The sequence below is a fragment of the Dromiciops gliroides genome, chromosome 2 (genome assembly GCF_019393635.1).
Source record: "Dromiciops gliroides isolate mDroGli1 chromosome 2, mDroGli1.pri, whole genome shotgun sequence".
NCBI lineage: Eukaryota > Metazoa > Chordata > Mammalia > Microbiotheria > Microbiotheriidae > Dromiciops > Dromiciops gliroides.
This window is the reverse complement of record NC_057862.1, coordinates 700801415-700829272: the sequence shown is the minus strand read 5'-3', so window position 1 is coordinate 700829272 and position 27858 is coordinate 700801415. Positions and strand designations below refer to the sequence as shown.

Below are 27858 nucleotides of genomic sequence, written 5' to 3'. Positions count from 1 at the left end.
TTTGTCCTGTGATCTCCACTGGACCCTCACTGCTGCTGCCCCCCATGGGGCAATGAGGGTTAAGTGACTTGCCCAGGGTCACACAGCTAGTAAGTGTCAAGTCTCTGAAGCCAGATTTGAACTCAGGTCCTCCTGAATCCAGGGCCGGTGCTTTCTCCACTGTGCCACCTAGCGGCCCCCACGCCTTCTTAATTGATTCACAGTCCCGCTCATCAGAGTGGCTCTCCCAGATTTTTTTCTCTTCTCCAACCTCTCATAGCTCCTCCCGTTATTTCTTCCCTCACCCGATTTCATGTGAAGAGGTGACCCTTCTGACCAAGGCTAACCCGCCTCCTTGTTCAAGTGGTCGCATTCCATCCTTTCTCTTCCGGCAGACTGCCGGACTTCAGTCTCTCCTTGCCTATTGGCTGCTACCTGCACACTTAGCCCTATCCTCCTCACTCCTTCCTTTCCTCTCCCTGCTTCTGAATCCTCGGTAGTCTGGGTTCCACCAAAACTCTTCTCTCCAAAGTGACCAGTGATCCCTTGGGGACCAGATCCATCGGCTTTTTCTCTGTCCTCATTCTCTTTGACAGCTGACACTGTGGGCCCCTCTCTCCTCCTGGATCCTCTTTTCTCTCTAGGGTCTCCTGCTGCTCCTTCTCTGTCTTCTTGGCCATCTCCTGCATATCACACCCTCTGACCGTGCTCGGATATCTCACAGACCTCTGGCCTCTGGGCCCTCTTCTCTTCTCTCTCCTGTTTCATTTGGAGACTTCATCAGCTCCCATGGATTGTCATCTCATGCAAAAGACTCTCCACCCTGTTTGTCCATCTCTGACCTCCAGTCTTCTGTCTCTAACTGCCTTTCATACATGGAGAAACTCAGCATGTCCCAGTCTGAGCTCATTATCTTCCCCCCAACCCTCCTCTTCTGAACTTCCCCATTACTGTTGAGAGCATGACCATTTCTCCAGTTGCTCAGGCTTGCAGCCTGGCTGTCGACTTCATCTCACTCTCTCTCACCTCCCAGATCCAATATGGTGCCAATTTCTGTCGATTTCACCCTCGCCTCTTGTCCGCTGCCGGCCCTCATCACCCCTGGCCCACATGACAGCAGTAGCTACTGGAGGGGGGTAGCCCTGTTGCAGTCCCTCCTCCACCCAGCCATCAGCCTGAGAGATTTTTGAGCCTTCGGTGTCGGTCCTTCTTTCAGATCCCTTCTGAATACTTGTCTAGTCCAGCCGTTGTCCCGCTGTTGTTCAGATTTAATAATAATAATAATAATACTAGCTAACATGAACAGGGGGCCTGTGACACTCCAGGCACCCTGCTGAGGGTTTTACAGTGTTCTCATTGGATCCTCACAACAACCCTGGGAGGTCAGTGCTATCATCCCTGTTTTACAGATAAGGAAACTGAGGCAAACAAAAGTTGTGACTGACTCAAGGAGGCGCTCTGCAGGATTTTAGAGTGCTGGCAGTGACCCATGACTTGGTGACTTGTGGGACCCTGGTGGGGAATTGAATTTGTTACAAAAATCTTTATAGATAATTTCCATTTTTATCTGGCTTTTGCCTTTTTTTAGTTTCATCTTTAAATACCATTGGGGTAATTTTGCTTAGGTTAGCCTCTTGTGGTTTGTTTTTTCCTGCAGTGTTTCTCAGTTTTGTGAGGTGGTGCTGTTGATAATCTTCCACCACAAAGCCTCTCTTAGACTTGACTGAAGAGTTTGGGTTTTGAAAGAGGTGCTGCTCTTGGCCAGAAGATAAGCATTTGTTGGTTGGTTTGGCTTTCCAGGCTCTTTGTTCCTTGCTGATTCTGGGAAGGGATCTCCTGGGTTATCTTGTCTACCCTTTCCTCATTTCCTTCTAGCCTGCCCCCCCAACAGCTTATTCACCTGAATTTGGTTGGAGTTTCATCCGTGGAGGGCCATATCCTATTTTCATTCTTTGAGTTTGCTCTCAGAACTCTGTGGTCTCACTACACTGGGCCCTGGCTCCAGAGGATTTCTTCTCCAATAGAATCACGCTCCGGATGCTGTTTGACTCTTTCCTCAAGGTCTTTCTGGATCTAAATCGGCACCAGGAGGGTTTTGCAGAACTGTACTGACTAGAGAGTCCTCTGTGGCGCCCGGTAGATTTCTGCTCCAGCGTGCACCGGCAGCGCTGTTCGGATTGGTCTTTTGCAGGTGCTTAGAACGGTGGGCTTTCTCATTGCCCTTTGGTAGAGGAGACAGAGCTGGTTTGTTTGCCTTTTGAAGGAGAACCTTCAAACTGTGCTTCCTTTGGTTTTGTGTCTAGTGAGACTGTTGGCATGGAGATGCTTTTGTTCCTGCAGCTCATACACCTGCCCTCTTGGCTGTCCCTGGTGAGCATTTGGCGGTGTCCCCATGCCTCAGCCCCATCCTGAAGGAACCTTTCCTGACCCCTCCCCCATCTGGGAGTCCTTTGCCCCCTCTCCTCCTCTCAGGGAGCTCTTGGTCTGGATTTTGCCCTTGTCCCCATTCCTTTTTGGCTGCCTGATGGGAAGCTTGTTGAGGACAGGTGCTGACCCTTTGGATCTTCATAGCCCTGGGCCCTGGTGCCCACCCTTGTACAAAGGCACTTCATAGAATTGGTGCCTGCTCTGTGTCAGCCACAGTGCCGAGGGCTGGGGAGAAGCCTGAGGATCTGAGGAATGGGTGGAAGGGTTTTCTCCAGGTCTCTGGTGGGGCTGTGTAGTCGGAAGTGTGGTGTCCTTGGCTCTGCCTCCCTCCTTCTGCTTTTCTGAGGTCGTCTTAGCCTTCGTGTTGAACGGCATCATATTATTCCAGTGCCTTCACCTTAGCCTTTCCCCCGTCTGTGGGCACTGGCTTTGTTTCCAGTTCTTTAAGCACCCTGGGAGAAGAACTACCAGGACAGTTTGGGTGCCTGGTCCTCGCCTCTTTCTTTGCTCTCTGGCTTAGAAGCGTGCAGAGGTTCAGGCACTCTTTGGGCAGAGTGGCTGGATCACCTTTTCAAATTTTACTTTTCAGTTAATGAACATCTGTTTTCTCACCACTACTTCCCTCAGAAAAAAGAAAAAGGGAAGCCGTTGTTCACAGAATGTACAGTAGGGAAAATCAGTCCCCATGCTGTTGGCTGGGCCAGTTCATAGCGCCATCAGTTGACACACCTGTCTTCCTGCATCCTCTCCACATTTTCCTTTTTTTCCTCCTTTTTAAAAAACTTTGTCAATCAGAAGGGTGTGAAGGGGAACCACAGAGTTGCTTTAATTTGCATTTCTCTAATTATTAGTGATTTGGAATGTTGTTTTTTTTCCCATCTAACTTGGTACCTTGAATTTCTTCCCTGAAGAACTAACTGTGTTCACATCCTTTGGCCATTTATCAATTGGTGAAAGGCTCTTACTCTTATAAATTTGAATCATTTATTTCATTATCTTGGAAATGAAACCCTTATCAGAGAAACTTACTGTAAAGATGTGCTTTCCTCCAGTTAATCTCTTAATTTTGTGTGTGCAAAAGCTTTTAATTTCATGTGTTCAGAATTGTCAGTTTTCTCTCCTGTGATCTTCTCTATCCCTTGTCTGGTCCTGAACTGCTCTCGTCTCTGTCGATCTGAAGAGAGTTTCTTCCTTGATCCCCTAATTTGGGTTTTTTTTTTGTTTGTTTTTTTAGTGAGGCAATTGGGGTTAAGTGACTTGCCCAGGGTCACACAGCTAGTGCATGTTAAGTGTTTGAGGCCGGATTTGAACTCAGGTACTCCTGACTTCAGGTCCGGTGCTCTATCCACTGCGCCACCTAGCTGCCCCTCCCTAATTTGTTTTTAATGTCTCCCTTTCTGTCCAATCACGTATCCATTTGGAGCTTTACATGGTATGTCTTATGAGCTGTTGGCCACTGCTAAGTTTCTGCCAGACTGCTTTCGACTTTCCCAGTCTTTTTGGTCCTGTGCTGATGGTCACCCTAGTAGCACCCCAGGGACTTTGGGGTTGTCCAACACTGTGCTCCTCCTGGGTTTGTTGGTTTCTGTATTTTGTGGCTTATCTGTCCCAACAAGCAGCCTCTCCTTCTTAACCAGTACTCTGCGATGTCCAGGGTTACGGCTTTGGAGCATAGTTGAGATGAGAGATGAGGCACTGCTGGGTGCCCTTGCTTTCCACTTTTTTTTCCCATTAAGCTCTACGCTTTGGACAAATGACTTTAGAGCCGAGCCGGAAGACGAACCAGCGGGTTATTGCAATACTCTAGGGTTGCTAGGTGGCATCCTAGTGCATAGGGCACCATGCCTGGAATCAGGAGGACCTGGGCTCAGATGCAACCTCAGACAGACACTAGCCAGCTCTGTGATCCTGGGCCAGTCCCTTTACCCTGTTGGCCTCAGTTTCCTTCTCTGTAAAACGTGCTGGAGAAGGAAATGGCCACCCACCTGGGTATCTTTGCCAAGAAAACCCCCAGTGGGGTCACGGAGAGTTGGACACAACTGAGATGATGGAACAACAACAAAGGGGAAAGATGACGATGACCTGAGCTTGATTGATTTCGATGTGAGCAGAGATGGCTTGATTACATGAGGTTAAGTAGGAGAGGAGCGTCGGGGGCCTGGGCCACTGGGAGGATGGCGATGTCTCAACAGTAGGAAAAAAGTTGGGAAGAGGGAAGAATGCAACTAATGTCTGTATTGGGTAAGTGCAGAAAAAGCTGATTGGGGACCATTCGTCACGGGAGAGATGGGGTTCAGTTGCCTCATGAGACTGGCAGTCAGATTGCGGAGCTTTGAGAAGAGAACAAGAGTAGAAGGAGCCTTGATTAGTTTATCTAAGAAAAGGAAAGATACAGGGTGCTGGTGGGTGGTGTTGGGTCAAAGCGGGGGGTGTTTGTTGTTTACAGTTCCCAATTCTCCCTTGTCTTTTCCCCTCACCCACCATTGGGAAGTCAAGAAAAGTAAAAATTGTTGCAAATATGTATATTCGTGCAAAACAAAGGTCTGAATTAACCATATTAACAAAATACAAATAAAAGGTAAAAAAAGAAGAAGAAATGCTGCTTCCTTGTGCCTCCTGAGTTCCTCAGCTTTACCTGGAGGTGGGCAGCGACTTTCATCAAGAGTCCTTGGAATTGGGGTTGCTCATGGTGTTGATCAGTTACTGAAAGTTTCACAGCCGATCGATAATAGTAAGATCGGTGTTATTATGTGAATTGTTCTCCTGATTCTGCTCACTTTACTCTGCATCGCTTCCCTTCCCAGGTTTTTCTAAAACCATCCTTTTCACATTTTAGAAGCTTCTTAAACTGTGGGTTGCCTGCCACCCCATAGGAGGTCATGTAACTAAATGTGGGGATCGTGAGAAATGTGGCAACAGTAAAAGGTTCTGTGTACCTGTGTTATAGACCTATATTCCTGGCGTTGCATTAAGGGGTTGTGAGTGGAAGAAGTTTAATGAGCCCTGTGTGGAGCATGACCGTATTCCATCGAGGCCACATACCAAACCTTGTTTTGCTGTTCCCCACTTAGGGTGCTAAGGGGCATCCCCTCAGGTTCTGATTCCCTGCACCTACGCATGCTTTTGTCCATTGGCATTCTTTTCCTGGCTCTTTGCACTCTTTGGCATGTGGAGCTGTGGGGGTATCTCTGGGTGAAAGGGTGTGCAGGGCCACATAGCTTTGTGGGGCATATGGCTGGACTGGTTCATTGCTCCGCCCAGGGTACATTAGTGCACCTGTTCTCTCACATCCCCAAAGGAGGCTGGGGAGGGCCCCAGGCGTGTTTTCAGGCATCAGGGAGGTGGCTGGAGATGAGTGAGATGTTCCCTTCTCCCATTGTGAAGTTGCTATCCTTGTGGAGCTGCCATGCCCCCGTGGCTCCTCTCTGCCCTCTCCCCTCTCAGGCAGGGACTGTCTTGGTGTCCCCATCACTTAGCCTGTGCACGGCCTTCTGCCAGTGCTTAGTAAATCCTCGTTGTGGTCGCCTTTGCTTGGAGCCTCTAGAGGGCATAGGTAGGATCCAGGGTGCATGCAGCAGGCCTTCCATGGGCGCTAGAGGGCATAGGTAGGATCCAGGGTGCATGTAGCAGGCCTTCCATGGGCGGAGTAGGCCCACCCCATTACAGGAGGGCAGGGGTGGCCTGGGGGGCAGTGTGAGCCATGGGGGAGCAGGAGGGGAGAAGGACGAACTCTCAGGGAAGGGCCTCCGTTTTGAAGTGAAGGAAGAGGAGAGAGGAAAGGAGCAGCCAGATAAATGCCAGCTGAGTGAAATCTGTTGAATTCACCATTAGACAGTGTTTTTGAGCAGAAATCAGTCTGTCGTTAAATATGTGTTAAGCTCTGTGTCTGTGTTGGGAATACAGAGAAGGGCCTTGCTCTCGCATTCAGACAGCCTCATCCAAACACCCTGGGATACAGCATCGACTGGAAATGAGCACCAGGGGAAGGGACTAGCATAAAGGGGGCTTAGGAAAGCCTTTGAGAGGAGATGGATTTTAGCAGGGGTTTGAAGGAAGCCGGGAGGCCGAGATGGGCAAGCAGAGCGTTCCAGGCATGCGGCCCGGCCAGAGCAAATGCTCAGAGTCTGGAGATGATGGGACTTATGGGAAGAACAACCAGCAGGTCAGTACTTGGGGGAGGAGGTAGGTTATGCAAGGCCTGGAATGCCTGATTCTGCAGGTTTATTGAATAGGAGAGAGTGGTGACATGGTTAGACCTGAACTTTAAGAAGAGAGGGGGAGGCCCCCCTCCCCCAGCAGGCTATTAACGTAGCCCAGGAATGCCCTGCTCCAGGGCATAGTGAGGGCAGTGTCAGGAGAGAGCGGGGCACAGAAGGCAAAACCAGCAGTCTTTGGCAGCAGACTGACTGTGGGTCATGGTGGTGAGAGTGAGGCACCGGGGACGACACCCAGCTGGTGAGGCTGGGCGGGGGGGGGGGGGGCGGTGTGAGGGGTGTCCTTGGGTGTTAGGGAAGTTAGGAAGAAGGGGAGAGTTGGAGGGAAAGAGAAGGTCAGCCCTAGTTTGGGATGTCTGACAGGCAGTTGAAGATTCAAGCCTGAAAGTCAGGAGAGAAATTAGGGCTGGACAAAAAAAAAAATCTGAGGCTCATTTGCACAGGGATGATAATTGACCCCATGGGAGCTGATGAGGTGACCGAGTGAACTAGTCTGGAGGGAGGAGAGAAGAGGGCCCGGGATAGAACCCTGAGGGACCCCATGTTTGGCAGGGGGGACCTGGAGAAGGGTTTGGCACAGACAGGGGGAGGAGGAGAGCAGGAGAGAGAGTAGCCAGGGAAATAGGGTGATGGACAGGGTCAGAAACTGCCCTGTGGTCAGGAAGGATGAGGACTGAGAAAAGACCACTGGGAGGGAGCCTTGGAAAGAGCAGTTTTTGTGGAAAGATGTGGTGGGACAAAAACTGCCGGGAAAACTGGAAGAGAGTATGGCAGAAATTAGGCATAGACCAACATCTGACACCTTATACTAAAATAAGGTCAAAATGGGTATGTGATTTAGACGTAAGAGGTGCTACCATAGGTAAATTAGGAGAGGAAGGAATAGTTCTCAGATTTATGGAAAGGAGAACAGTTAATGATCAAACAAGAGATAGAGAATATTATGAAATGCAAAATGGATAATTTTGATTACATTACATTAAAAAGTTTTTGTATAAACAGAAGCAATGCAGCCAAAATTAGAAAGAAAGCAGAAAGCTGGTAAACAATTTTTATAGCCAGTATTTTCGATAAAGACCTCATTTCTAAAATATGTCAGAAACTAAATCAAATTTATTAGAATGCAAGTCATTCCTCATTTGAGAAATGGTCAAATGATAGGAACAGGCAGTTTTCTGATGAAGAAATCAAAGCTATCTATTGCCATATGATACAAAATCCTTTTTGCTGTTCAAACGCCCTTCTCGTCTGATCCCCTTCCACCTTTCCAGTCTCCTCAGACCTTACTGTACACTTTGGTGACGCTGGCCGCCTTGCTGTCCCACAAACAAGATCCTCTGTCTCTCTGCTGCTCCGGGCATCCTCCCTGGCTTTGCCCAGGCCTGGACCACTCTCCCTCCTCTGCTGACCTCTTGGCTTCCTTTAAGTCCCCACTAAAATCTCCCCTTCTACAGGAAGTCCTCCCTAGGCCCTCCTCATGCCAGCACCTTCCCCTGGTGCCTGGCACACAGCAGGTGCTTGATAAACGATCAGTTGACTCTCAGTCTAGTGTGTTTCTTCTGGCATATTGTGTGAAGGGGGAAGGGAGGATCCTTCTGAAGTTGCCCAATGGTGGTGGTTGGGAGTTTTGGCCAGCGTTTTTGGGTCTTAGAATCAGCCCTTTTCTGTTGCTAAAGTGCATCGTCCCTATCTGAATTCATCCCTTCCGTTTTCAAAAGCAGCTTGGAATGAGGCCTGCTGTCTGCACGTTTTGCTTTGTTGTGCTTGACTCTAGAAGAGAGGATTCCCCAGCACTACTCTCAAAACTCCCAGATGGGCTTATCCTGCTGCTCTGCAGGAGGACTTCCCTTTGTGGTGAAAGGGCTTGTGCTTGTCTCCTGCTTCTGGGCATTCCCCAAAGTGGGGTTGTTGATCGAAGACCGAGGGCTGAGTCAGCAGGAGCAGAGGGCCTTGGGTCCTTTTCTGGCCTAGTGGGGGTCTCTCTCTTGTGTGGCGGGGCCAGGAGGGAGGTGGCCAACAGTCAAGACTGACCTACCTGGGGCAGCTAGGTGGCACAGTGGATAGAGCCCTGGCCCTGGAGTCAGGAGTACCTGAGTTCAAATCCGGCCTCAGACACTTAACACTTACTAACTGTGTGACCCTGGGCAAGTCACTTAACCCCGTTGCCTCACTTAAAAAAAAAATAAAAGACTGACCTACCTTATCCTCTCTTACAGTTGACTGTTGGCAAACAGGTTGGACGATGGTTTTTGGCATGTTGTTTACCATAATCTTAGACAGGGCCTGTTCTTTTGCTCTCTTTTTTTAGACTGCTTCTATTTAAAAAATATTTAATCATAGAAGCATATTATTATTTTCCAGTTACATGTAAAAATAGTTTTCAATGTTTGTTTTCATAAGATTTTGAGCTCCAAATTTTTCTCCCACTCTCCCTTCCCTCCCCCTCCCCAAGACATAAAGCAATCTAATATCACATTAAACACATTTATGCATTAGTCATGTTGTGAAAGAAGAATCAGAACAGAAGAGAAAAACTTCGAAAAAGAGAAAAAAACCAACAACAAAAAAGTAGAAACCGTATGGGTCAATCTGCATTTAGAATCCACAGTTCTTTTTTTTCTGGATTAGGAGAACGTTTTCCATTGTGAGTCCTTTGGAATTGTCTTGGGTCATTGCACTGCTGAAGAAGAGCCAAGTCTATCACAGTTGATCATCACACAATGTTGTTGTTACTGTGTATAATGTTCTGCTCACTACTCAGCATCAGTCCACTTAAGTCTGTCCAGGTTTTTCTGAAATCTGCCTGCTCATCATTTCTTACAGCAAAATAGTATTCCATGACATTCATATACCACAACTTGTTCAGCCATTCCCCAGTTGATGGGCATTCTCTTGATTTCTAGTTCTTTGCCACCACAAAGAGCTGCTATAAATATTTTTTGTACATATGGGTCTTTTCCCCTTTTCTATGATCTCTTTGGGATGCAGACCTAGTAATGGTATTACTGGGTCAAAGAGTATGCATAGCCGAAAAGCCCTTTGGGCATAGTTCCAAGTTGTTCTCCAGAATGGTTGGATCAGTTCACAACTCCACCAACAATGCATTAGTGTTCCAATTTTTCCACAGCTTCTACAACATTTATTATTTTCCTTTTTTGTCATATTAGCCAATCTGATAGGTGTGAGGTGGTACCTCAGAGTTGTTTTCATTTGCATTTCTCAAATCAATAGTGATTTACAGCATTTTTTCATATGTCAATAAATAGCTTTGATTCTTCATCTGAAAACCGCTGATTAATATCCTTTGACCATTTCTCAATTGGAGAATGACTTGGATTCTTAAAAATTTGATTTAGTTCCTGATATATTTTATTTTATATTTATATTTTGCTTGTTTGTTTTTGGTGAGGCAGTTGGGGTTAAGTGATTTACCCAGGGTCACACAGCTAGTAAGTGTCGAGTGTCTGAGGCCGGATTTGAACTCAAGTCCTTCTGAATCCGGGGCCAGTGCTTTATCCACTGCACCACCTAGTTGCCCCCTGCCCCCCAATATATCTTAGAAATGAGGCCTTTGTCAGAAACACTGGCTGTAAAAATTGTTTCCCAGCTTTCTGCTTCCCTTCTAATTTTGGCTGCATTGCTTCTTTTGGTACAAAACCTTTTTAATTTAATGTAATTTAAATCATCTGTTTTGCATTTCATAATATTCTCTATCTCTTGTTTGGTCATAAATTGCTCTTCTCTCCATAGATCTGAGAGGTAAACTATTCCTTCCCTCTCCTAATTTTACCTATGGCATCACCCTTTATATCTAAATCACTCCCTTTTGTTGACCTTATTTTAGTATATGGTGTAAGATGTTGGTCTGTGCCTAGTTTCTGCCATACTATCTTTCACTTTTCCCAGCAGTTTTTGTCAAATACTGAGTTTCTGTGCCAGAAACTGGAGTCTTTGGGTTTATCAAACAGTAGATTACTAAAGTAGATTACTCCTGTGGCTCTTCAAGGCGCTGATCCGTGGTCGTCCGCGACTGGTGGAAGCCTACCTAAAGCCGGATCCAACTTAGACCCTTCGTGGTTCTTTGAGTCACCCAAGATTTTGATTTCCTTGAGAACCTGGGTCTTCTCTGATTTGAACCCTGCAGTATCAGTAGGAGCATCTTCAGATTTTTGAAAGCAAGACACAGTGACATTCAGTGGACTGTGAGCCTACTTCTTGTCTATAAAATGGATGAGAATGGTGTGTTGCTGTGTCAGGAACCTCCTCTTGCCCTGATGCAGTGTCTCTGCCTGGAGCTCTCTGTGTGGCGCACTCTTGGCCCAACCGCATCCACAGGCTCTGCAGACTTTTCTGTCTCTCTGCGGAACTGAACTGGACAAATGACTCATTGTCAAGGTGGTCTGGAGCATTTTCTAGATCTTTTTGTAGGAGTTTGTACTTATAATTTTCCTGTAATCTTGGCTCCACTGAGGTGATGTATTAAAGAAAGACCAGGATGCACTTCCCTTCAAGTGCCGCTCTGAACATAACATATTTGGGACCCTGGGTTCTTGGGGTGATGGTTACCAGCAGCGTTCATTTGGGTGTTGGCTGCTAACCAGGCATCTTTGCTATTTTGTGAGGCATTTATTAGGCCATAATAACACCATCATTGTAGCCTGTGGTGTGTATGCATATGTGGTCACGCTCATTGATAAAAGAATCACCCACAGGGCTGAATGAAACCAGAACACATTAAGTTGGGTGGGAATTGCTTGGATTTTCTTGACTCTGTTTTTCCCGAGTTTTTATTTAAACGTTTTCTCTCTCAATTAACAAACAGTCTGTTCTGGTCTTTCCCCTCTGTAACGATTGGAATGACACCCCCTGCTGGAGACTTACTGTACAAGAGTTCCGCCCATGAAGCCAAGGTCTTTGAGGGCAAGACCAGGAGTCTTTTCTTTGGCGTCAGGAAGCGACGCGGGCTAGTGGGAGGAGGAAGGAAGAAACTGGCACTCAGTCTGGGGCTCTTTCCTTTGGACTCTGGTGGAGAGCGGAGCTAGAAATGCGCTCTCCCTTTAATAGATAGGAATCTAGGCCTTTCTCTCTCTTTACCAAATTCTTATTCTCCTTAATAAATGCTTAAAAGTCTAACTCTTGCTCAAGCTTATAATTGATTGGTGACCACTCATTGGATATTTTAGACAGACTAGCTAGAATTTTAGCCTCAACACCTCTCCCTCTTCCTTTACTCCCATTGGAAAAGACAAAACCAAACCCTTGTCAACAAATACAAATAGTTCTGCGAAACAAATTTTCCCCATTGGCTTGTCCAGAAATGACCTTTTCTTCTGTATCTTGAGTTCATCATTTTTATGTTTTTTTCTTGTCTTATTTGCTTTTTTTTGGATGTCTTTTTCTTGTCTTATTGCTAGAGCCAGCACCTCTGACACTGTTAAATAGTTGTGGTAGTGGTGGCCATGCTTGCTTTACCCCTTGTGACGAGTGAAATCTACTGTGTTGTCACCTTTATTCTTGTCCCAAGTGTGGGGAAAACTAGCTAGGGTTTACTTATAAATTAGAAGCCTTAGCACCAAGTTTGGCATTAAGCATTTATTAGTGAAAAAGAGAGAACACATGGAGTTCAGAAAGATAGCAAAGCCTGTCTACCTTAGAGGAGAGATCAGAGTCCAAGCTGGCCTGGTTCTTCTGCCACCACTGCGAAGTCCCAGCAACAAAGAGGAAGATCCTATGTCTGTCAGAGCGGAAGCTCCCTGTGGGTCCTGAAGAGAGGCCGTCCCCACACACTGCTCCAAGCTCATGGGCTGGTAGCATTCAAATCCATTGATTGACATGACTTGAAGGTGGTCTTAAGTTAGTTAACTTCTTGGGGGGGGGGACAGCGGGGAGGGGCAAGTGTGGCTTGATCACTCTCACTCAATTCTATCAATCCAAATCAATCTCCATGTGGGGCCTTTGGGCGTTGGCAAATCCCATTTTCTCAAACCCTCATTTTATTGGAAGGGCCACCAGTTTATCCACATTACAGATTATGTTGGCTCTTGGTTTTAGATCCATACTGCTTATCATGTTAAGGAAAGATTCATCTATTGTTTTGCCTTCTAGTGTTTTTAATAGAAGTGGATATTGTCAACAGAAATTAATTTTGTCAAAAGGTTTTTCAGCATCTATGAATATGTGATTTTTATTATTTTGCTATTAATATGTTCTATTATGTTTACCTTTTTCTTATCCAAACCACCATTTGGATGTCTGTTGACTGTGAGTAGGGATGGTGTCCTTTTGCACTTGTATCTCCAGTGCTTGGGACATAGTAGGCCCTCAGTAAATACTGATCTTGAAAGAAGGGGATTCTGAGAGGTAGAAGTGAGGATGTAAGGACAGCCAGTGCTGAGATGAGAGGCTGGAAGTTGGCCTGTGTGCAGACCACTTTGGCTGGGCTGTTGAATGTGGGAAGAGAAGCAGTGTTTGCTAAAACTCCCAAGGTCACTTGGGGCCGGGCTGGAACGAGCTTTGGGCACTGACCACGCTGGGAGCTGCTTGGATTTTGAGTAGGGTCCGCATTGTGGGACAGTCACTTTGAAAAGTTTAGAGGCAAGAAGACAAATGAGGAGGCTGTTGGCTGTGTGTGGAGACATGGGTTGGATGTTCCAGGCAGAAATGACAAGATGTGGTAACCAATGAGGATGAGGAGTTGGGCATGGTGCCGGGGCTGCTGGCCTGGGTGCCTGGCAGGATAGTGGATAGAGAGGGAGGTTCATGGGACGACCGGCTTTGGGGTGGAGACAATGAGTCCTCTTCCAGGTGTGTGGAGCTTTGAACACTGATTGGACAAAAAGATCTGAGTGTTACCTTCATAGAGGTGATAGTTAGACTCCTAAGTGTGGGCGAGGTCACCATGAGAGAGTTTAGGGAGGGGAGAGGAGAGGAGAGGGCCCAAGGCAGCACTTTGAGGAACACCCACAGTGAGGGGGTGGGAGATGATGCATGAGCCAGCAGAGGAGACTGAGAAGCAACAATCCTGTCAGACAGGTGGGATGAGAACTGAGGGGGTGGTTTCATAAAAACCTGGTGACAGAGAATGTACAGGAGGAAAGGGGGGGGGGCCGTCAGCACTGTAAGATGCACCAAAGAGGGTGAGATGGTTGAAGGTGGGGACACACTATTACATTTCGTGATGAAAAAATCTTGAGTTGTAGTCTAGTTGTGTTGGAATAGGACTTGTAGAGGGTTGAGAATGAATGAGAGGTGAGGAGGCTGAGTGTAGATGCCTTTGGGTGACGAAGGAGGCAGGATCAGGACAAGAGCTGACTGGAGGGGATGGAGGCTGGGGGAAGAGGCTGGAGAAAGGAGAACAATAGAGCCAACTGTCTGGAGGAAAGAGGAGGGCACAGGTAGAGCTCTTGTCCTTGGGAAGGAAAAGGCTCCTCCCCTCTTTCTCAGAGACTGAAGGGAGAGAAGATGGGGTCCTGCCGGGGTGGGAGAAGAGGAACCAGGTGATTAGGGTTTGCATCTATTTTTCCAGTAAAGGCAGGCAGGGAGCGTGCTTACAGAGAGAAGGCTTGTCACAACCTCTTGGGAAATGAGATAATCAGTTTAGGGAGGAGTCCAAAAAATTGGCCCTGCTCTCAAGGTGGGAAAATGACCTCTTAAAATGTCAAAAATACAGAAAAATATGTGAGTGGAACATACTGGATGAGCTGTCAAATACAGTGACAGCTTGGGTCTGAGGAACCCGATAATTATGGAGAACTGGGGGAGGAGATGCCTTCTTTTACCGGCCTAGCTGAAACAGCTGCAGAACATTTGGACGCTTAGTAGGGATACACCAGCATCTTGGCAACACTTCAAAAGCGATTGTTGCCTGTGGTTTTCATATTACAATTATTTCTGGCTGTATCAGCTGATAGGTCTTCCCATGGTTTTCTGAATTCTTCAGTGTCGTAGTAGTAGTATTCCCATGGCAGTCTTTGATTCCATGTTTAATTTGAATTGTATCTCTAAGCATCTGGGCTTGAATAAATCAATGTCTTAATTTTTTTGGCTGTAGGAATAATTTCAAGCACACCTCGTTTTATGCCATAGGTATGTGACTAAAATGGTTACTCTTAGAGCTAGGAGACCATAAATCTCTTATTTTGCGGTAGAAGACACTCAGGCAGATGCTTTGAAGCATTTGATTTTATTCTTTAAAAAAAGACAATAATTCAAGTTACTAGAGAATACTTCACAAATTTCTTCATGGGTGCTGCTGGAGACCCCTTCATTCAGTGAGGTGGCCCCCAATCCCTGCTTGATCTCTTGGCAAAGAAGCTGGTGCCTCCTTCCCTCTGGCCTGCTTCTTCTGCACCTGGGCATGACTTGGCTGCCTCTACTCAGTCTGTCCTGATCCTCTTGGGTCCTTTGAACCCTGGATGATTCCCCTGTTTGTGCAGAGAGCAGAGAGCGCCTTTCTTGTGACTGACCATAGTGAGAACCTCGCACGCCGGGAGCAGGAACATCTCCTGCATGTGGGGCCTGCCTGCCAGGCACCGTGTGCTTCACCAGTGTTAGCTCCACCTTTGGGTCCCCAACGCTCATTCCTGCATGAGCCTGAACCAGATGAAGCGTCTCCCAGAATCCTAAAGCCAGAGCACAACAGAGGATCATGTTAATACCTGGGCCTGCAGGGATCTGGTTCTGTTTGACTTTTGAGGACTGATGTGCTTAAAGGCCAGTGATTAATCTTTTTACTTTTTTAAAGACTTCTTTGATAACCTGAGAGAGAACTCAGTTTGGAGTCAGTGCCTAGATTCAGTTCTGGGGCTTATGAGCTCTGTGACCTTAAGCCAGTTACTTCCCTCTCTGAGCTTCCTTTTTTCCCTCCTATAAAATGAGGTGACCTCTGAGTTGGCTTCCATTCTCGGGATCCAGCGGCCTGTTCTCCCTCTGTGGTATACGTTTTTGTACATTGAGTTGCCTTCAGAATTGGATAGGTGTAGCGACATTTTTATTACGCTAGTTTGAAGATATTAGACGTTTGCTTTTTTTGGATGTGTGCGGTGAAATGGGCAAAGAAACAGCGTTGGGCAGTGTCGTCTTGGCTTCATTTGGGCAGTGCCCTTGTGAAGTCAGAACAGGGCACATTGAGTTCAGCATGAGAGCTTTTGGCAATGGGACAGGAGCTTGTTCTCATCTGCTGCAGGAGCCCTTTCTCTCACACCCCCCGCCCCAACTTCAGGGCCTTCTCATATCCCCTCAGCTCACCTTCCATTCCTCCATTCCCCCTGGAAATGTCAGTCTGTGCCTTTTCTCTGGGACGGCCAAGGGCCACCTTGCTCTGTAGTGCTAGTCCTTAGTACAGTGCCTGGCACACAGTAGGCATTTAATAAATGTTTTGGGAATTAGAATTCATGATTTGTAGCCCCTTTGATTAAGTCCATGAAGTATTTCTTAAGTTGCCTTGACTTTGTAGGGTTTGCAGGGCTCTTCCTCCCTTCTTCAGGGAGGACACCCGAAGGCCTTATGTATACCAGCTTTGACAGAGTAAACAGAGGAGTGCCGGGGGCTTAGCTGCTCCTGGAGGCTTTAGGGGGCGGTGGGGTGCTCATGCTTGGGCTGAGCCTTGAAGGAAGCTGAGACAGACGTGAGGATGAAGGGCCTTCCAGACCTAGGGGACAAGTCAGAGCAAAGGCTTGGAGGTGGGACATAGAGGGGAAGGAACAAGAGCAGTAGGTGGATCAGTGTGGAATAAGGTGGAGAAGCGTGGTTGTCGCCAGGTTGGGAAGGGCTCTGGTGCCAGACTGGAGCTTCTGTTACCTTGAAAGTGAGAACCGGAATGACTAACAGGGAGTTGGTTCCCAAGATGAGTAAGGAGGTAACTAAGAGAGCGCCTCCATGCCCTGGCTCAGGTCAACACAACCTCAGTCCTGGAACAACTGGCACATGGAATGGCCCGGCCCATCAGAGACCATCAGAGGTGGGAGCAGGGCAGATGTTGGAGTTCTCGGACAAGAGCCTGCACACTGTAGGCGGCGAGTCTGGGGTCTGGCAGGCCTCTAGCATGGGTTATTGGGAGGGTTGGCCGACACCTCCAAAAGGGAAGCAAGCTGGGTGTCCTCAAGGACAAGGGGCGCCCAGCTCACAGGACACTGAACTGGTCGGTAAGCGGAGAATGAATGCTGGGCTAGAGTTGACCCGATTCTGTCCAAGATCTTGTTCTTAGGGAGAAGGTGGAGAGAACAGAGCGGACCAGATAAGTCAGAGGAATTCAGGACTCATTGGCTGCTCAGACTGAAAGGGCAATTGCTTTCCTAAGAGGAAGTTTTTGTTGCTGTCTCTCATTTTTGCTTCTCTACAGTTTTTGGCATCTTCCTGCCCCTTCCCAGAGAGCCATCCCATATGACATTGAGTATTTTGAAAAGACAAAAAAGGAAAGAAGAAAAAAAATGAGCATAAATTCTCCATTCATAGAAAAAGTCTGCAAGATTGTGGCTGGTGGCAGGGGTGTCCTGGCTCATGTCAGAGGAGCTGTTAGTTGTGGAGTGTCCCAGGATCTGGGCTGGGCCCAGCCTGGGATGGCATGCTCGTCCTGTTTGCAGGTGACACCCAGCTGACAGGGAAGGCTGACATAGGAGTGACAATCAGGGCCCAGAAAGATCTGGACAGATTCTGCATTGGGCTGAATCCAATCAAATGAAATTCAGTAGGAATGACTTTGGTTTTGTTCATTTGTTTTAGTTGTGTCTGCCCCATTTGGGGTTTTCTTGGCAGCTCATTTTACAGGTGAGGAAACTGAAGCAACCAGGGTGAAGTGACTTGCCCAGGGTCACACAGCTAGTCAGATGAGCCTTCCAGACTTCAGGCACAATGCTCTACCGACCACACCACCAAACTGACTCGTAAAGTCTTATACTTGGGTACAAACAACAAATCCCCAAATTTAAGATGGACAGGCATAGAGGAACAGCAGCTGTGAAAAAAGATCTGGGAGTTGGAGGGAAGTGGTTCTGTCCTCTGCCCTCATCAGACTTCATCTGGGAAGTGACGTGATCAGAGACGCAAGTGCTGATACGTTGGCCCTATGGGACGTACGGGCCCGTGAGCACCAAGTTTTTGTAAAGATGGTGGAAAATGCCCTTTTTATAACAGAACATTAATTCTGATAACATGCCCATTTCCTAACACAGTAACCGGGAAACAGCCCAGGAAGTGCAGGGGAGAGGAGAGCACAAGGGGACCGCAAGGCAGGGGCAGCTCCCATCTCTGCTCTCCCTGGAGTTTTGGCTCTCTGAGGGGCAGCCGGTGACAGAGGGAGGGGGCCCCCACCCACAAACATAACTGCTTTTGCATTTGTTCAGCTTCCTCATCGGGCCCTTCAGAGGGGGTGAGCGCTGCCTGGAGTGGGTTCACAAAGACTTTTAGGAACACTTTTCTCCTTTTTGTTTTCTCTGCCGCGCATTGCTGCGAATGTGCGTGGTGGGCATGGGCACATGTTGTTTGTGAGCAGTGGAGAGAAGGTGGCCTCTTGGCCGGGTTGCTGAGGGAGCAGAGGGAAGGATGCCCAATGGAGTCACAAGCTAGCTTGGGGCCCCTTAGGGGCTTCAGAAGATGAGCAGAGGGGCAGTTTATATCGTCCCAGGCAGTAAATAGCGGGCCCCTGGCGGTAATGGAGGAGAAGACCCCCAAGGTCAGGTGTGGGCTTAGGGCAGAGCCATCCCTTGGCCGTCTGTGACTCCGGTGGGCTGGAGGGGGGAGGGGGCTGAGGCCTGACTTGCAGAAGCTGGGGAGGGCTTCTGAGGGCCCGAGCCCAGCCTCGCTGGGCGGGTGGCAGGCTATGGGCCCGGTGGGCCCAGGAGTCCTCAGAGGCAGGGGAGCGAGGCCTCCCTTGCTCTCCCTCCTGCTGCCTCAAGGCCCCTGGGCAGGGGCAGCTGGTTTCCCCTGGCCCAGTCCCCGCAGTCCCTCATTGCGACTGCTCCAACCTGTTTTGAAGCCGGTGTTTCATGACCCTCCAGGATTCCGGGCTGGGAGCATTAAGGCCCCCCACCCTCACCCTGTTTTGGCCTGGGCTGCAGTTATGGTGGTCTCCTCCCTTTCGGGCCGGGCCCCAGCCTTCTTGGCCATGGCCTTAGTTCACAAAGCCCTGATGGAAGCAGAAGATCACAGGGTGATACTTCCCCGTGTTGTGGAGGACTGCTGGACACCCAGTTTCCAGCAATTCTGTATGAGGCCGTCATGAAAGTCTCTGACCGCAGAGATACCTTTGCAGTTTGCTAACTCACGGCACATTCCCTACAGTGAGATTATTGGGTTAACTAGGGGGTGATTTCTTTATTTCTACTGAGTGCTTTGCCTACTTATCCCTGTGCCTTGCATGGTTCCCTGCACAGGGAAGGTGACTTATAAACAAATACTTGTGGATTAGAAATAATTTGACATAGTCTCAGTTCTACCATTAAGTGAACGAGTGAATTTTGTTTGAAAGGTAAAACCAGGCAATACATGTTCATTCTCTGTGCTGGGAACTGTGCTAAGGGCCGGAATATATATCTGTACATGCCCCCCAAGAGTCCCTGCCTTCTAACCTCCACACAAGGGAGCTGAAAAGGGGTTTGGGTACGACGGTCCCTGCCACTGGGACATAGTTTGAAAGTTCAGAAAGCTGGGAGGGGGTTCACCCACGGGAAAAGGGGTCCCGGAAATACAAGGGACCTTTTAGGTTCACCCTCCCCTCTGAACTGCCCTTTTTAGATATTTCTCCCAGGCCAATAAGAAAGGAGCCTCTAAGCTTTAGTTCACAAAAGGATCAGATTTTATTACTTGGGAATTAATTAAACAACAAAGGTGAAACTAATAAAAATCAAAGATAAGGAAATAGGAAAATAGAAATACAGAGAAATACTCTTCACTTTAAACTTAACCTATGCACTCCCCAGACCGTTTCCAGTTAAGCTAGTTCAAGGGAATTTAGGGTTTTCCTTAATTAACTCACCAACACCTGGAAGTCTACAGTTGCTCGTGCCACCTGGTAGCCCGTACTACCACCGCAAGGGCAGAAGAACAAGAGACTGAGTTCCAGAAGACCCTCCGCCTCCCTTCAGGGAGCATTCAATCTTTCCTCCCCCGAAAGGGGAGGTCCTTCAAAAAACTGCCTATGGAGAGTTCTGCTTCTAACCTCAGTAGCATATGTAACTTCAGGGTGGGCCAGGTGTGGCCCCTCCCAAATGAGTCAGCTAAAACGGCAATATTAATCTTTACCGCAAATAATTTTTACCACACCAGTAACCAGCCTTGGGGTTGAGTCTGGCCCTGGGCAGACAGACCTGGGTAAGTCTGAGGAATCCTCAGCTCTGCTGTAGGGGTTGTAATAGCTTTTCCCTGATTTGGTGCCTGTGCTGTGTATGTGAGTGACTGTCTGTTCTGGGCAAGCTGCAGGAATGGGAGGGGCTGAAGCATTGACTTTTGTCTTTGATGCCAGGCCCCCCCCCCCCCCCCCAGCACCATAAGTGTTGATTATATAGAAATCTGGTCAGGAAAGGGCTCTACTTGGGAGAGGATAGACCACTGCTGGTCACATAGTAGGCTTCTTCCTTCCCCCTCCATTCAGAATGTCCTTTTTCTACAGGGCACTGACAGCTTTCCAACCTTGATTCCAGTCAGATTGGATTCCTCACCCCTCCCTGCCCAGTCACTTGTCAAGTCATCTGCTTCCACAACATGTGTGTGTGTGTGTGTGTGTGTCTGTCTGTCTGTCTGTCTTTGCTGTCTTTGTCAGGGCTCACCTGGCTTCTTGCAGTATCCTCTTAATTCCCATATCCTGGGGAGGCCTAGTAAAACTGGCTACGGGCAGGCAGCTTGGAGAGGATCAGTAAAGGAGGGATGATTTCATTCTCTGTATGTTTATACCTAGTGCCTGGCAAAGAGTAGTGCTTAATCATTGCCTTTGATTTGATGTGGGATGGAGTGAAGGTGATCAGACCGATTGTGAGGCGTCCCAAAGGAATTACTAGACTCAGTGACTCAGTTTCCCAAGTTTTATTGCAATACTGTAAGTAACCACAGGGAGAGCCCCCAAAGGTGTTATATTTATAGGATGGATAAATTATCAGCCTCATTCTAATAATCTCCATTTTAGGGAGACACATTGTGGGGTTCATATCCTAATTTGGACTTCCTGGGGTCCTAAGCCAACCCCTAGGCAAGGTTCCTTTTTCTGTGGAGGTATGTTTTGGGGGTTTACATGTCATAAGGTGAATCTAGGGACAAATTTGGGCGATGTGCATATTTCTAAAGTCATATTTCAACTTGCCAAGGTCAGAGTGTCTCTGTTTTTGATCTCTTTTTTCTTATTCCTGGTTTCTGGGTATAAACATTTGCTAGTTAGGGTCTCTGTGACCTGTCTCTTTATGTTTATGTTGTGGGTGGTAATTAATGGGAACCAGACCTCCAGGTAACAGTTAATAAGAACCTAGGCCCTGACATATTGATGAGGGCCCAAGTCTTAAGTTATCTATTAAGCCCTTTCAGAACTGGGGTCTGCAAGTTATCTATTGGAGCTCAGATCTAAATTAAAGCTTGGGTCTTAGGTTGTCTGTTAACCCCTTCTTTACCTCCTCCATCAGATTGATTTGATAAGATTATTGGATTTGGCTTAATTGTGTAGAGCACTTGAGCAGCCTTCCTCCCTTGCCAGTTTCCTTTTCTGTTTTGTCTTTTCCTTTAGAATGAAAGCTCCTTGAGGGTCAAGGATGATCTTTTTTGCTTCTGTTTGTGTTCACAGAGCTTAGCACAGTGACTGGCAGGCACAGAGGCATGTAGTAAGTGCTTAACCAGCGCTGTACTGCTCTGCCAGTCATCTGAGTCTGTGCCATAGCTCTTCTCATTGTTTTGTTTTGTTTTGTGGGGCAATGAGGGTTAAGTGACTTGCCTAGGGTCACACAGCTAGTAAGTGTCAAGTGTCCGAGGCCGGATTTGAACTCAGGTCCTCCTGAATCCAGGGCCAGTGTTTTATCCACTGTGCCACCTAGCCGCCCCCCTCATTGTTTTTAATAGTGGGAATCTTTAATATGAAGATCATGTATCCATCTAGAATGTGGAGTATGGTGTACAGTCTTGATATAAGTCTCATTGCTGCCCAACTGTTTTCCACTTTTCCCAGCAGTTTTTATTGATAGAGAGTTTTGGTTTTTCAGTACTGGGTTACTGAATGCCTTTGTTTCTGGTTCTGCCATGTCTAGTCAGTTCCACTGATCTACCTCTCTTTCATAAGCAGAACCGCATTGTTTTGATGAATGCCACTTTTCATAACCTATTCTGAGGTCCCTTTTTGTCCTTGCCTCTTTTCATCACTAGAGCTTGTGTTTTTTATCTCACCTAGTTCTACAAAGTGTCCCCTTTGTAATTGGGTTAGTAATAGTATTAAAAGTGTAAATTGTGGCAGTATTGTCATTTTTATTATGTGGTCATTAGTTCTGAGTCCAGAATATTTTTCCAGTTCCTTGTTGCCTTCTATTTCTTTAGGGAACACTTTGTAATGGAATGTAAACGTGGTTTTCCCTCCTGTGCTTTGATAGGTTGAACCCCAAATATTTTATGGAATTTTCTTTTCTATTATTGGCTCTTAGATTTTGTTGTTAGATAGAAATGCATTTGATTTTTTAAAAAAATTCTTTTTTTTAGTGAGGCAATTGGGGTTAAGTGACTTGCCCAGGGTCACACAGCTAGTAAGTGTTAAATGTCTGAGGCCGGATTTGAACTCAGGTACTCCTGACTCCAGGGCCGGTGCTCTATCCTCTGCGCCACCTAGCCGCCCCGAAATGCATTTGATTTTTGAGGGTTTTTTTTTTTTAATAGCCTGTGACTTTGCTGAAAGGATTGTTTAAGCTAATAACTTTGCTGATTCCCTAGGTTTTTCTGAGTAACTATCATGTCTTCTGCAAACAGAGATAGCTTTGTCTCTTCATTATCTAGCTTTATGTCTTTAATCTATTTCTCTCTTCTTATTGCTATTACTGGCATTTCCAGAACTATCTTAAGTAATAATGAGGGCATGCTTCCTTCCTTAAACCAGTATTTGTTGGGGAAGCTTCTAGTGTATCCCCATTGCATATGATGATTGCCTTTGCTTTTAGAGACTTCTGATGATATTTTTAAAAATGTAACTATGACTATATTTGAGGATTTTTAGCACAAATCAGTGATGTATTTTGTCAAAGGCTTTTTCTGCATCTCCTGAGGTGTAATCATGTGTAAGGCCACATAGATATTGCAAACAAATACAAAAAAGTTGGAAATAATAAATATGTCCTTAAAAGATCATGATGTAATAAAAAAATAATCAGTTCAAGGAGCACAAACAAGACACAGACCCAAGTGGAGAGTTAATGAAATCTTAAATCTTGAGTGAGTCAAAGGAAAATGATAGAAACAATAATAATGTGAAAGAAAACGATGATGAAACATCTCAAAATTTTTGGGACATGCCCAAAGCAATCCTCAGGGGAAAATATGCTTTAAAAAAATTCAATTTTATTTTATTTTGGGGTCTGTTTTTTCTCCCCCTCTTCCCCCTCTGCTGAAAACAATAACAAGATGAGAAGCAGAGCCCCATTACAAACATGTGTGATCCATCACAATGCATTCCCCTCATTGGCTCTGTCCAGAATACGACTGCAGGTTTCATCCCGGGTCCTCTGGAATTGTGATAGGCCATTGTGCTGTTCAGAGTTCCTAAGTCTTTCACAGTTGTTTGTCTTTCTACAAGTCTCCTTGGACAAAATAGAAAAAGGCAAGACTAATAAACTGAAAACTTAAAAACTCAGAATGCACCAAAAGAAAATGACCTTAGAGTAAGCATAAAAGAAGGGGCTCCTACAGATGAGAGGAGAAATGGGTGAATGCAATGAAAAAAGCGATAGGAATCATAAGGAAAGTGAAAAGCTGACTAAATCTTTAAAAAGTTAATAAAATGGAGGCAGTAAGTCACACTCGGAAGCCTTGAATCTTTTGTCTCAGCCCCCATCAGCACAGACACTACTCATTTAGAAGCCTTCATAATAGCAGGTTCTCTTTATTTGTGTAGGTGGTGAGTAAGATTGGTTTGCTTTTACTAAGTATATGGAAGGGGAAGACTATGCCCAAGATGATTTTGACGCCATCTTGCCAGGCATCTGAGGCTCAAGCCTGGCATCTCCCGGCTCAGAAGTACCTAATGGCTTTGGGCCAGCCCCTGAATGTTCATCCCCCCAGGGGGCTGGGCTCCAGATTAGCTCGTTACTAATGTGCTTTTATTAAAGCATGTAGCTAACAAGGCTCTACATTTGGAGTTAATGGATCCCTGCTGAACTGGCCACAGTGCCCCTCACACTTTGGAATTTGGTGTTTTCCTGATGTTTAGGAGTCTTGGAAAGTGGGGGGCAGTCATCTGCGGGGGTGGACCGTGGTTAGGCAGCAGCTGTGATCAGGTCCTGTGGTTTGGAGCCCATTGGTCCTTCCCTTGAGGGAAGTCCTTCCCTGCTGCCCGCATGTTCTGAGTTGGGATTTTGGCTGGAAGGGGAATATGCTGAACTTGATTAACATTCCACCCACTTCTCTCCTTTCTTGTCCAGAGCTCCTCTCTGAATGCTTGGTCTCATTGTGTTGATTTGTGGGTTTGCCCTCATCCCCCACACTTGGGGGAGTTTGGCTTGCATTGTTATTGCTGCCAATTGGGCCTTCGGAATCTCCTTCCCAGGGAGCCCCACCGCCTGGCTCGTCTGGCTCATCGTTTTTGTTCACAAAATGACCCCTTCCAGGGGTCCGCATCCTGACGCTTCTCTGCCCCCCTCACCCCCTCAACTTGCCCTAGGGGTCATTGGTTCTTGTCCCATCACCTGTGTTTGAACTGGGTTGGCATAACAACAGTAATAAGAGGGGTGGCATGGAGATGGTCTCCCTGAAGAAGCTGAAGTGGTGTGCCCAGGGTCACATGGCTAGGGGCTCCATGCTCTGGTTTATGTGGGGGGTCCCCTGTCCCCAAACCAGCTGTCCCAAGCCTGGTTCTTCTCCTGCCTTCCTGTGGGGAGCAGGGCCTCTGGCTGGGGTGGGGTGGGGGGGCTGGGAGCATACTGTGGGTTTTCCGTCTTGTGTTTGTACGGGGAGTGTGGTAACAGGAAAAATAGCCTTCACTCCCATGGCTTTCTTTCAGAATGTTGATGCCGATGGCAGCTTGAGTGATAGTCACATATCCCCGCCCGCCAAGCGCACTCTGAAGCTCACCGATGCTCTCTGCAAGGAGAAATCCAAACCTCGCAGTCCTGGCCAGCGGGAGGAATGGAGTCTTGCGGCTGGCCAGTCCAGGTGAGTAGAGAGGTGTCGGCGTCTGCCAAGCCCCTTGAGGGTGGCGGAGGTATGCCCCCACTTTGTCAGGTGCTGAAGAGTAGAGGGGCGGCTGTACTGACTAGTTCTCCTAGTTTTCTTGTCCAGAAGGGAGCCTCCCCACAAAGAGTGGGCGTGATTTCTTGAGGGACAGGTCTGAAACACAGGAGGTCTTCAGCACCTTGAGACGCTGAATTACTGAGATGAGGCAGCCTGCACGCATCATCCCAACTTTATCATGGGACACATGATCCCTTGGAACTCTGGGATGTCCACGTCATCTCATTCTATTTGTACCTGGTACAATCTTATGGGGGAATTGGCTCTCGGCTCTTGCCTGCCTGTCTCAGCCTCCACGTCGGGGTTGGGGTGCCCCTAGAAGGGGCCATGGGGAAGCCTCTTCTTCCACAGAATCTGCTTTGGCTCTTCTCTAGAGGCTTCGGGCTACAGAAATAGGGAAAAGCCTGTGAAGAGATTTCTCTGTCCTTTCAGGAGCCTTAAAAATATCCTAATGAGACATGAACGATGTGGGAGTTTGTCTGACTTCACTATGGAGATTTGTTACAAGGATTGTATTCTTCCTTTCCCCAAAGGAGTATGGAGAGGTGGGATAGAGAAAAAAATATTTATTATTTGTCAAAATAAAACTTCAAATAAATTTAAATTAAAAAATTGAATGTTGAGGAACTCACTGCATACCAAAGGCCCATGCTCCTTAGGAATATCACTAACTCAGGAATCTCTTTTTCTTATATTGAATCAAACTTTTCGGCTTTCCAAATGAATTTTATAATTTGGGTGTGGTTCTATAAAATAACTCCTTGACTGCTTGAACAGTATAGTACTAACTATGCAGATTGATGTCATCCGCGTGGGCATTTTTATTCATGAGAACCACGAATGACGACTCTCTCTCTCTCTTAAATATATATCTCGATCTATCTCCCCATCCTAAAAACCCTCCATCCCTTTGAGGGCAGCTGGTGGTGCAGTGAATAAAGCACTGGCCCTGGATTCAGGAGGACCTGAGTTCAAATCCGGCCACAGACACTTGACACTTACTAGTTGTGTGACCCTGGGCAAGTCACTTAACCCTCATTGCCCCACAAAAAAACCCCCAAAAAACAACAAACCCCTCCATCCCCACCCCAATTCAGTGACAACAAGTGTGTGTCCAGGATCCCATGATGTGTTTGTGAAGCTCCAGGGGACGTGTTCAGCTTCTGTCCAAGTGGCACGATGTCACTTTTCATGGGGATCATAAAAGGGATGGATTAGAGACACTGATTATCCAGGGAAAAAACAACCCCCCCTAATGGAGATGCAGCCCAGGGTGCAGAGGCCATGCCCACGGCCCGGTGATGAGGAGGGCCTGCTGGCCTGGGCTCTGCCCACAGAGGGGTTAGCGGAGAACTTCACTTACAGCCATCTCTTAGGGGTGATTTCTCTTTCCCCCACGTAGATCCATCTCTCTTTTTAATTATAAGAGTATTTTATTACTTTCCAGTTACATGTAGAGACAGTTTTCAGCATTTGTTTTTATAAGATTTCTAGTTTCAAATTTTTTCCTTCCCTCCCTCCCCACGACAGCAAGTAATCTGATATAGGTTATATATGTACAATCACATTAAACATATTTCTGCATTAGTCTTGCTGTGAAAGAAGAATCAGAGCACAAAGGAAAAACCTCAAAAAAAAAAACCCAACAGCACCAATGACAAAAGAAAGTAAGGTTCAATCTGTATCCATATTCCTCAGTTCTTTTTTTTCTGGATTTGGAGAGCATTTACCATGATGAGTCCTTTGGAACTTATCTTGTACCATTGTATTGCTGAGAAGAGTCTAATCTATCACACTTGTAGATCCATCTCTGAGGAGCCTATGGAGGGTGAGAAGGCCCCTCTCATTGATGTCTGCTGGGATGTCCTTCTGGGGAACCCTTCGAATGAATTCTCTTCCAGACTTGAGGGCATGTATCAGTCTGCTTGGCTTAGCTCCCCTCGTCACAGACTCTGCTCCCTCACCATCTGAAAAGCTGCCCCAGTCACTGCGGTCAAAGAAAAGCAAACTTTACAAACTACCCTCCCCGAGACAGACAGACAGACAGACAGACAGAGTACCGAATGACTAACCCCACAGGTCCCTAGCGCTCCATTGGTCTGCATGTGGACAGGCCTTTCCTGTCCACAGGGATCCAGGTGCTCCCCAAACAGATGATCAATAATCTCGAGTCCTTTCCTCTGTTCAGTGAGATGAAAACTGTTTCGTTGCAGCTGTTTCTGTTTCAACCTCCTTAGAGCCCCTGAGTTCTAAGGAGTGTCTGCTTTCCTTGGCCTCGGCTCAGACCGTCAACCGCTGTCCAGTTTAGCCAGGCTGGGAGGGGGTCCCTCGAACATCGTTGAACCCGTTGAATGAGGGCACACATAGGGCCCAGTTTCAGCTGGGCACAGCTGTTCTGTAAGCCAGCCTGGACAACCCGGGGAGAAGCTGCCCTGGCCAGCAGGTACCTGCTGGACCCTTCTGGAGTCAGGGAGAGTCTCAGGAGTGATAGGCTCCCAGCATCCAGTCACTTCACCTGTGCAGCCCAGCAGTGCACAGAGCTGCTGAGAACTCGGGCCTTCCTGACCCCAGGCCCGTGCTCTGTCCACTGTAGGGCCAGGGCCCCCTGCCACCCACCATCTCTGAGTGAATGAAAGTCATCAATCCAGACCTGTTGGCCTCCCTCTGACTCCAGCATACGCTGAAAGTATGCACTTTGTCATTAGGGCTGCACTGGGGTCTCCAGCACGGTGGCCACGGGGGAGATGAGGATAATCTTGAGGGACCTAATGTCCCCACCCAGAAGGGGAGCCGTGCTCACGCTGCTGACAAAACCCTGGATAGCATGGAGGTGGCCGGGGGGCAG

At 47.3% G+C, this 27858-nt stretch overlaps 1 protein-coding gene across 2 annotated transcripts in view; it reads left to right on the top strand.

Annotated features, from left to right (window-relative positions):
* The window catches only part of ATAD2B (ATPase family AAA domain containing 2B), a 101162-nt gene that overhangs the window by 2159 nt on the left and 71145 nt on the right, over nucleotides 1-27858 (top strand). For both annotated transcript variants that reach the window (XM_043983983.1, XM_043983982.1), the window contains exon 2: nucleotides 24784-24935. In XM_043983983.1, the coding sequence (XP_043839918.1) occupies nucleotides 24784-24935 (152 nt within the window). The remainder of the gene's footprint in view (nucleotides 1-24783; nucleotides 24936-27858) is intronic.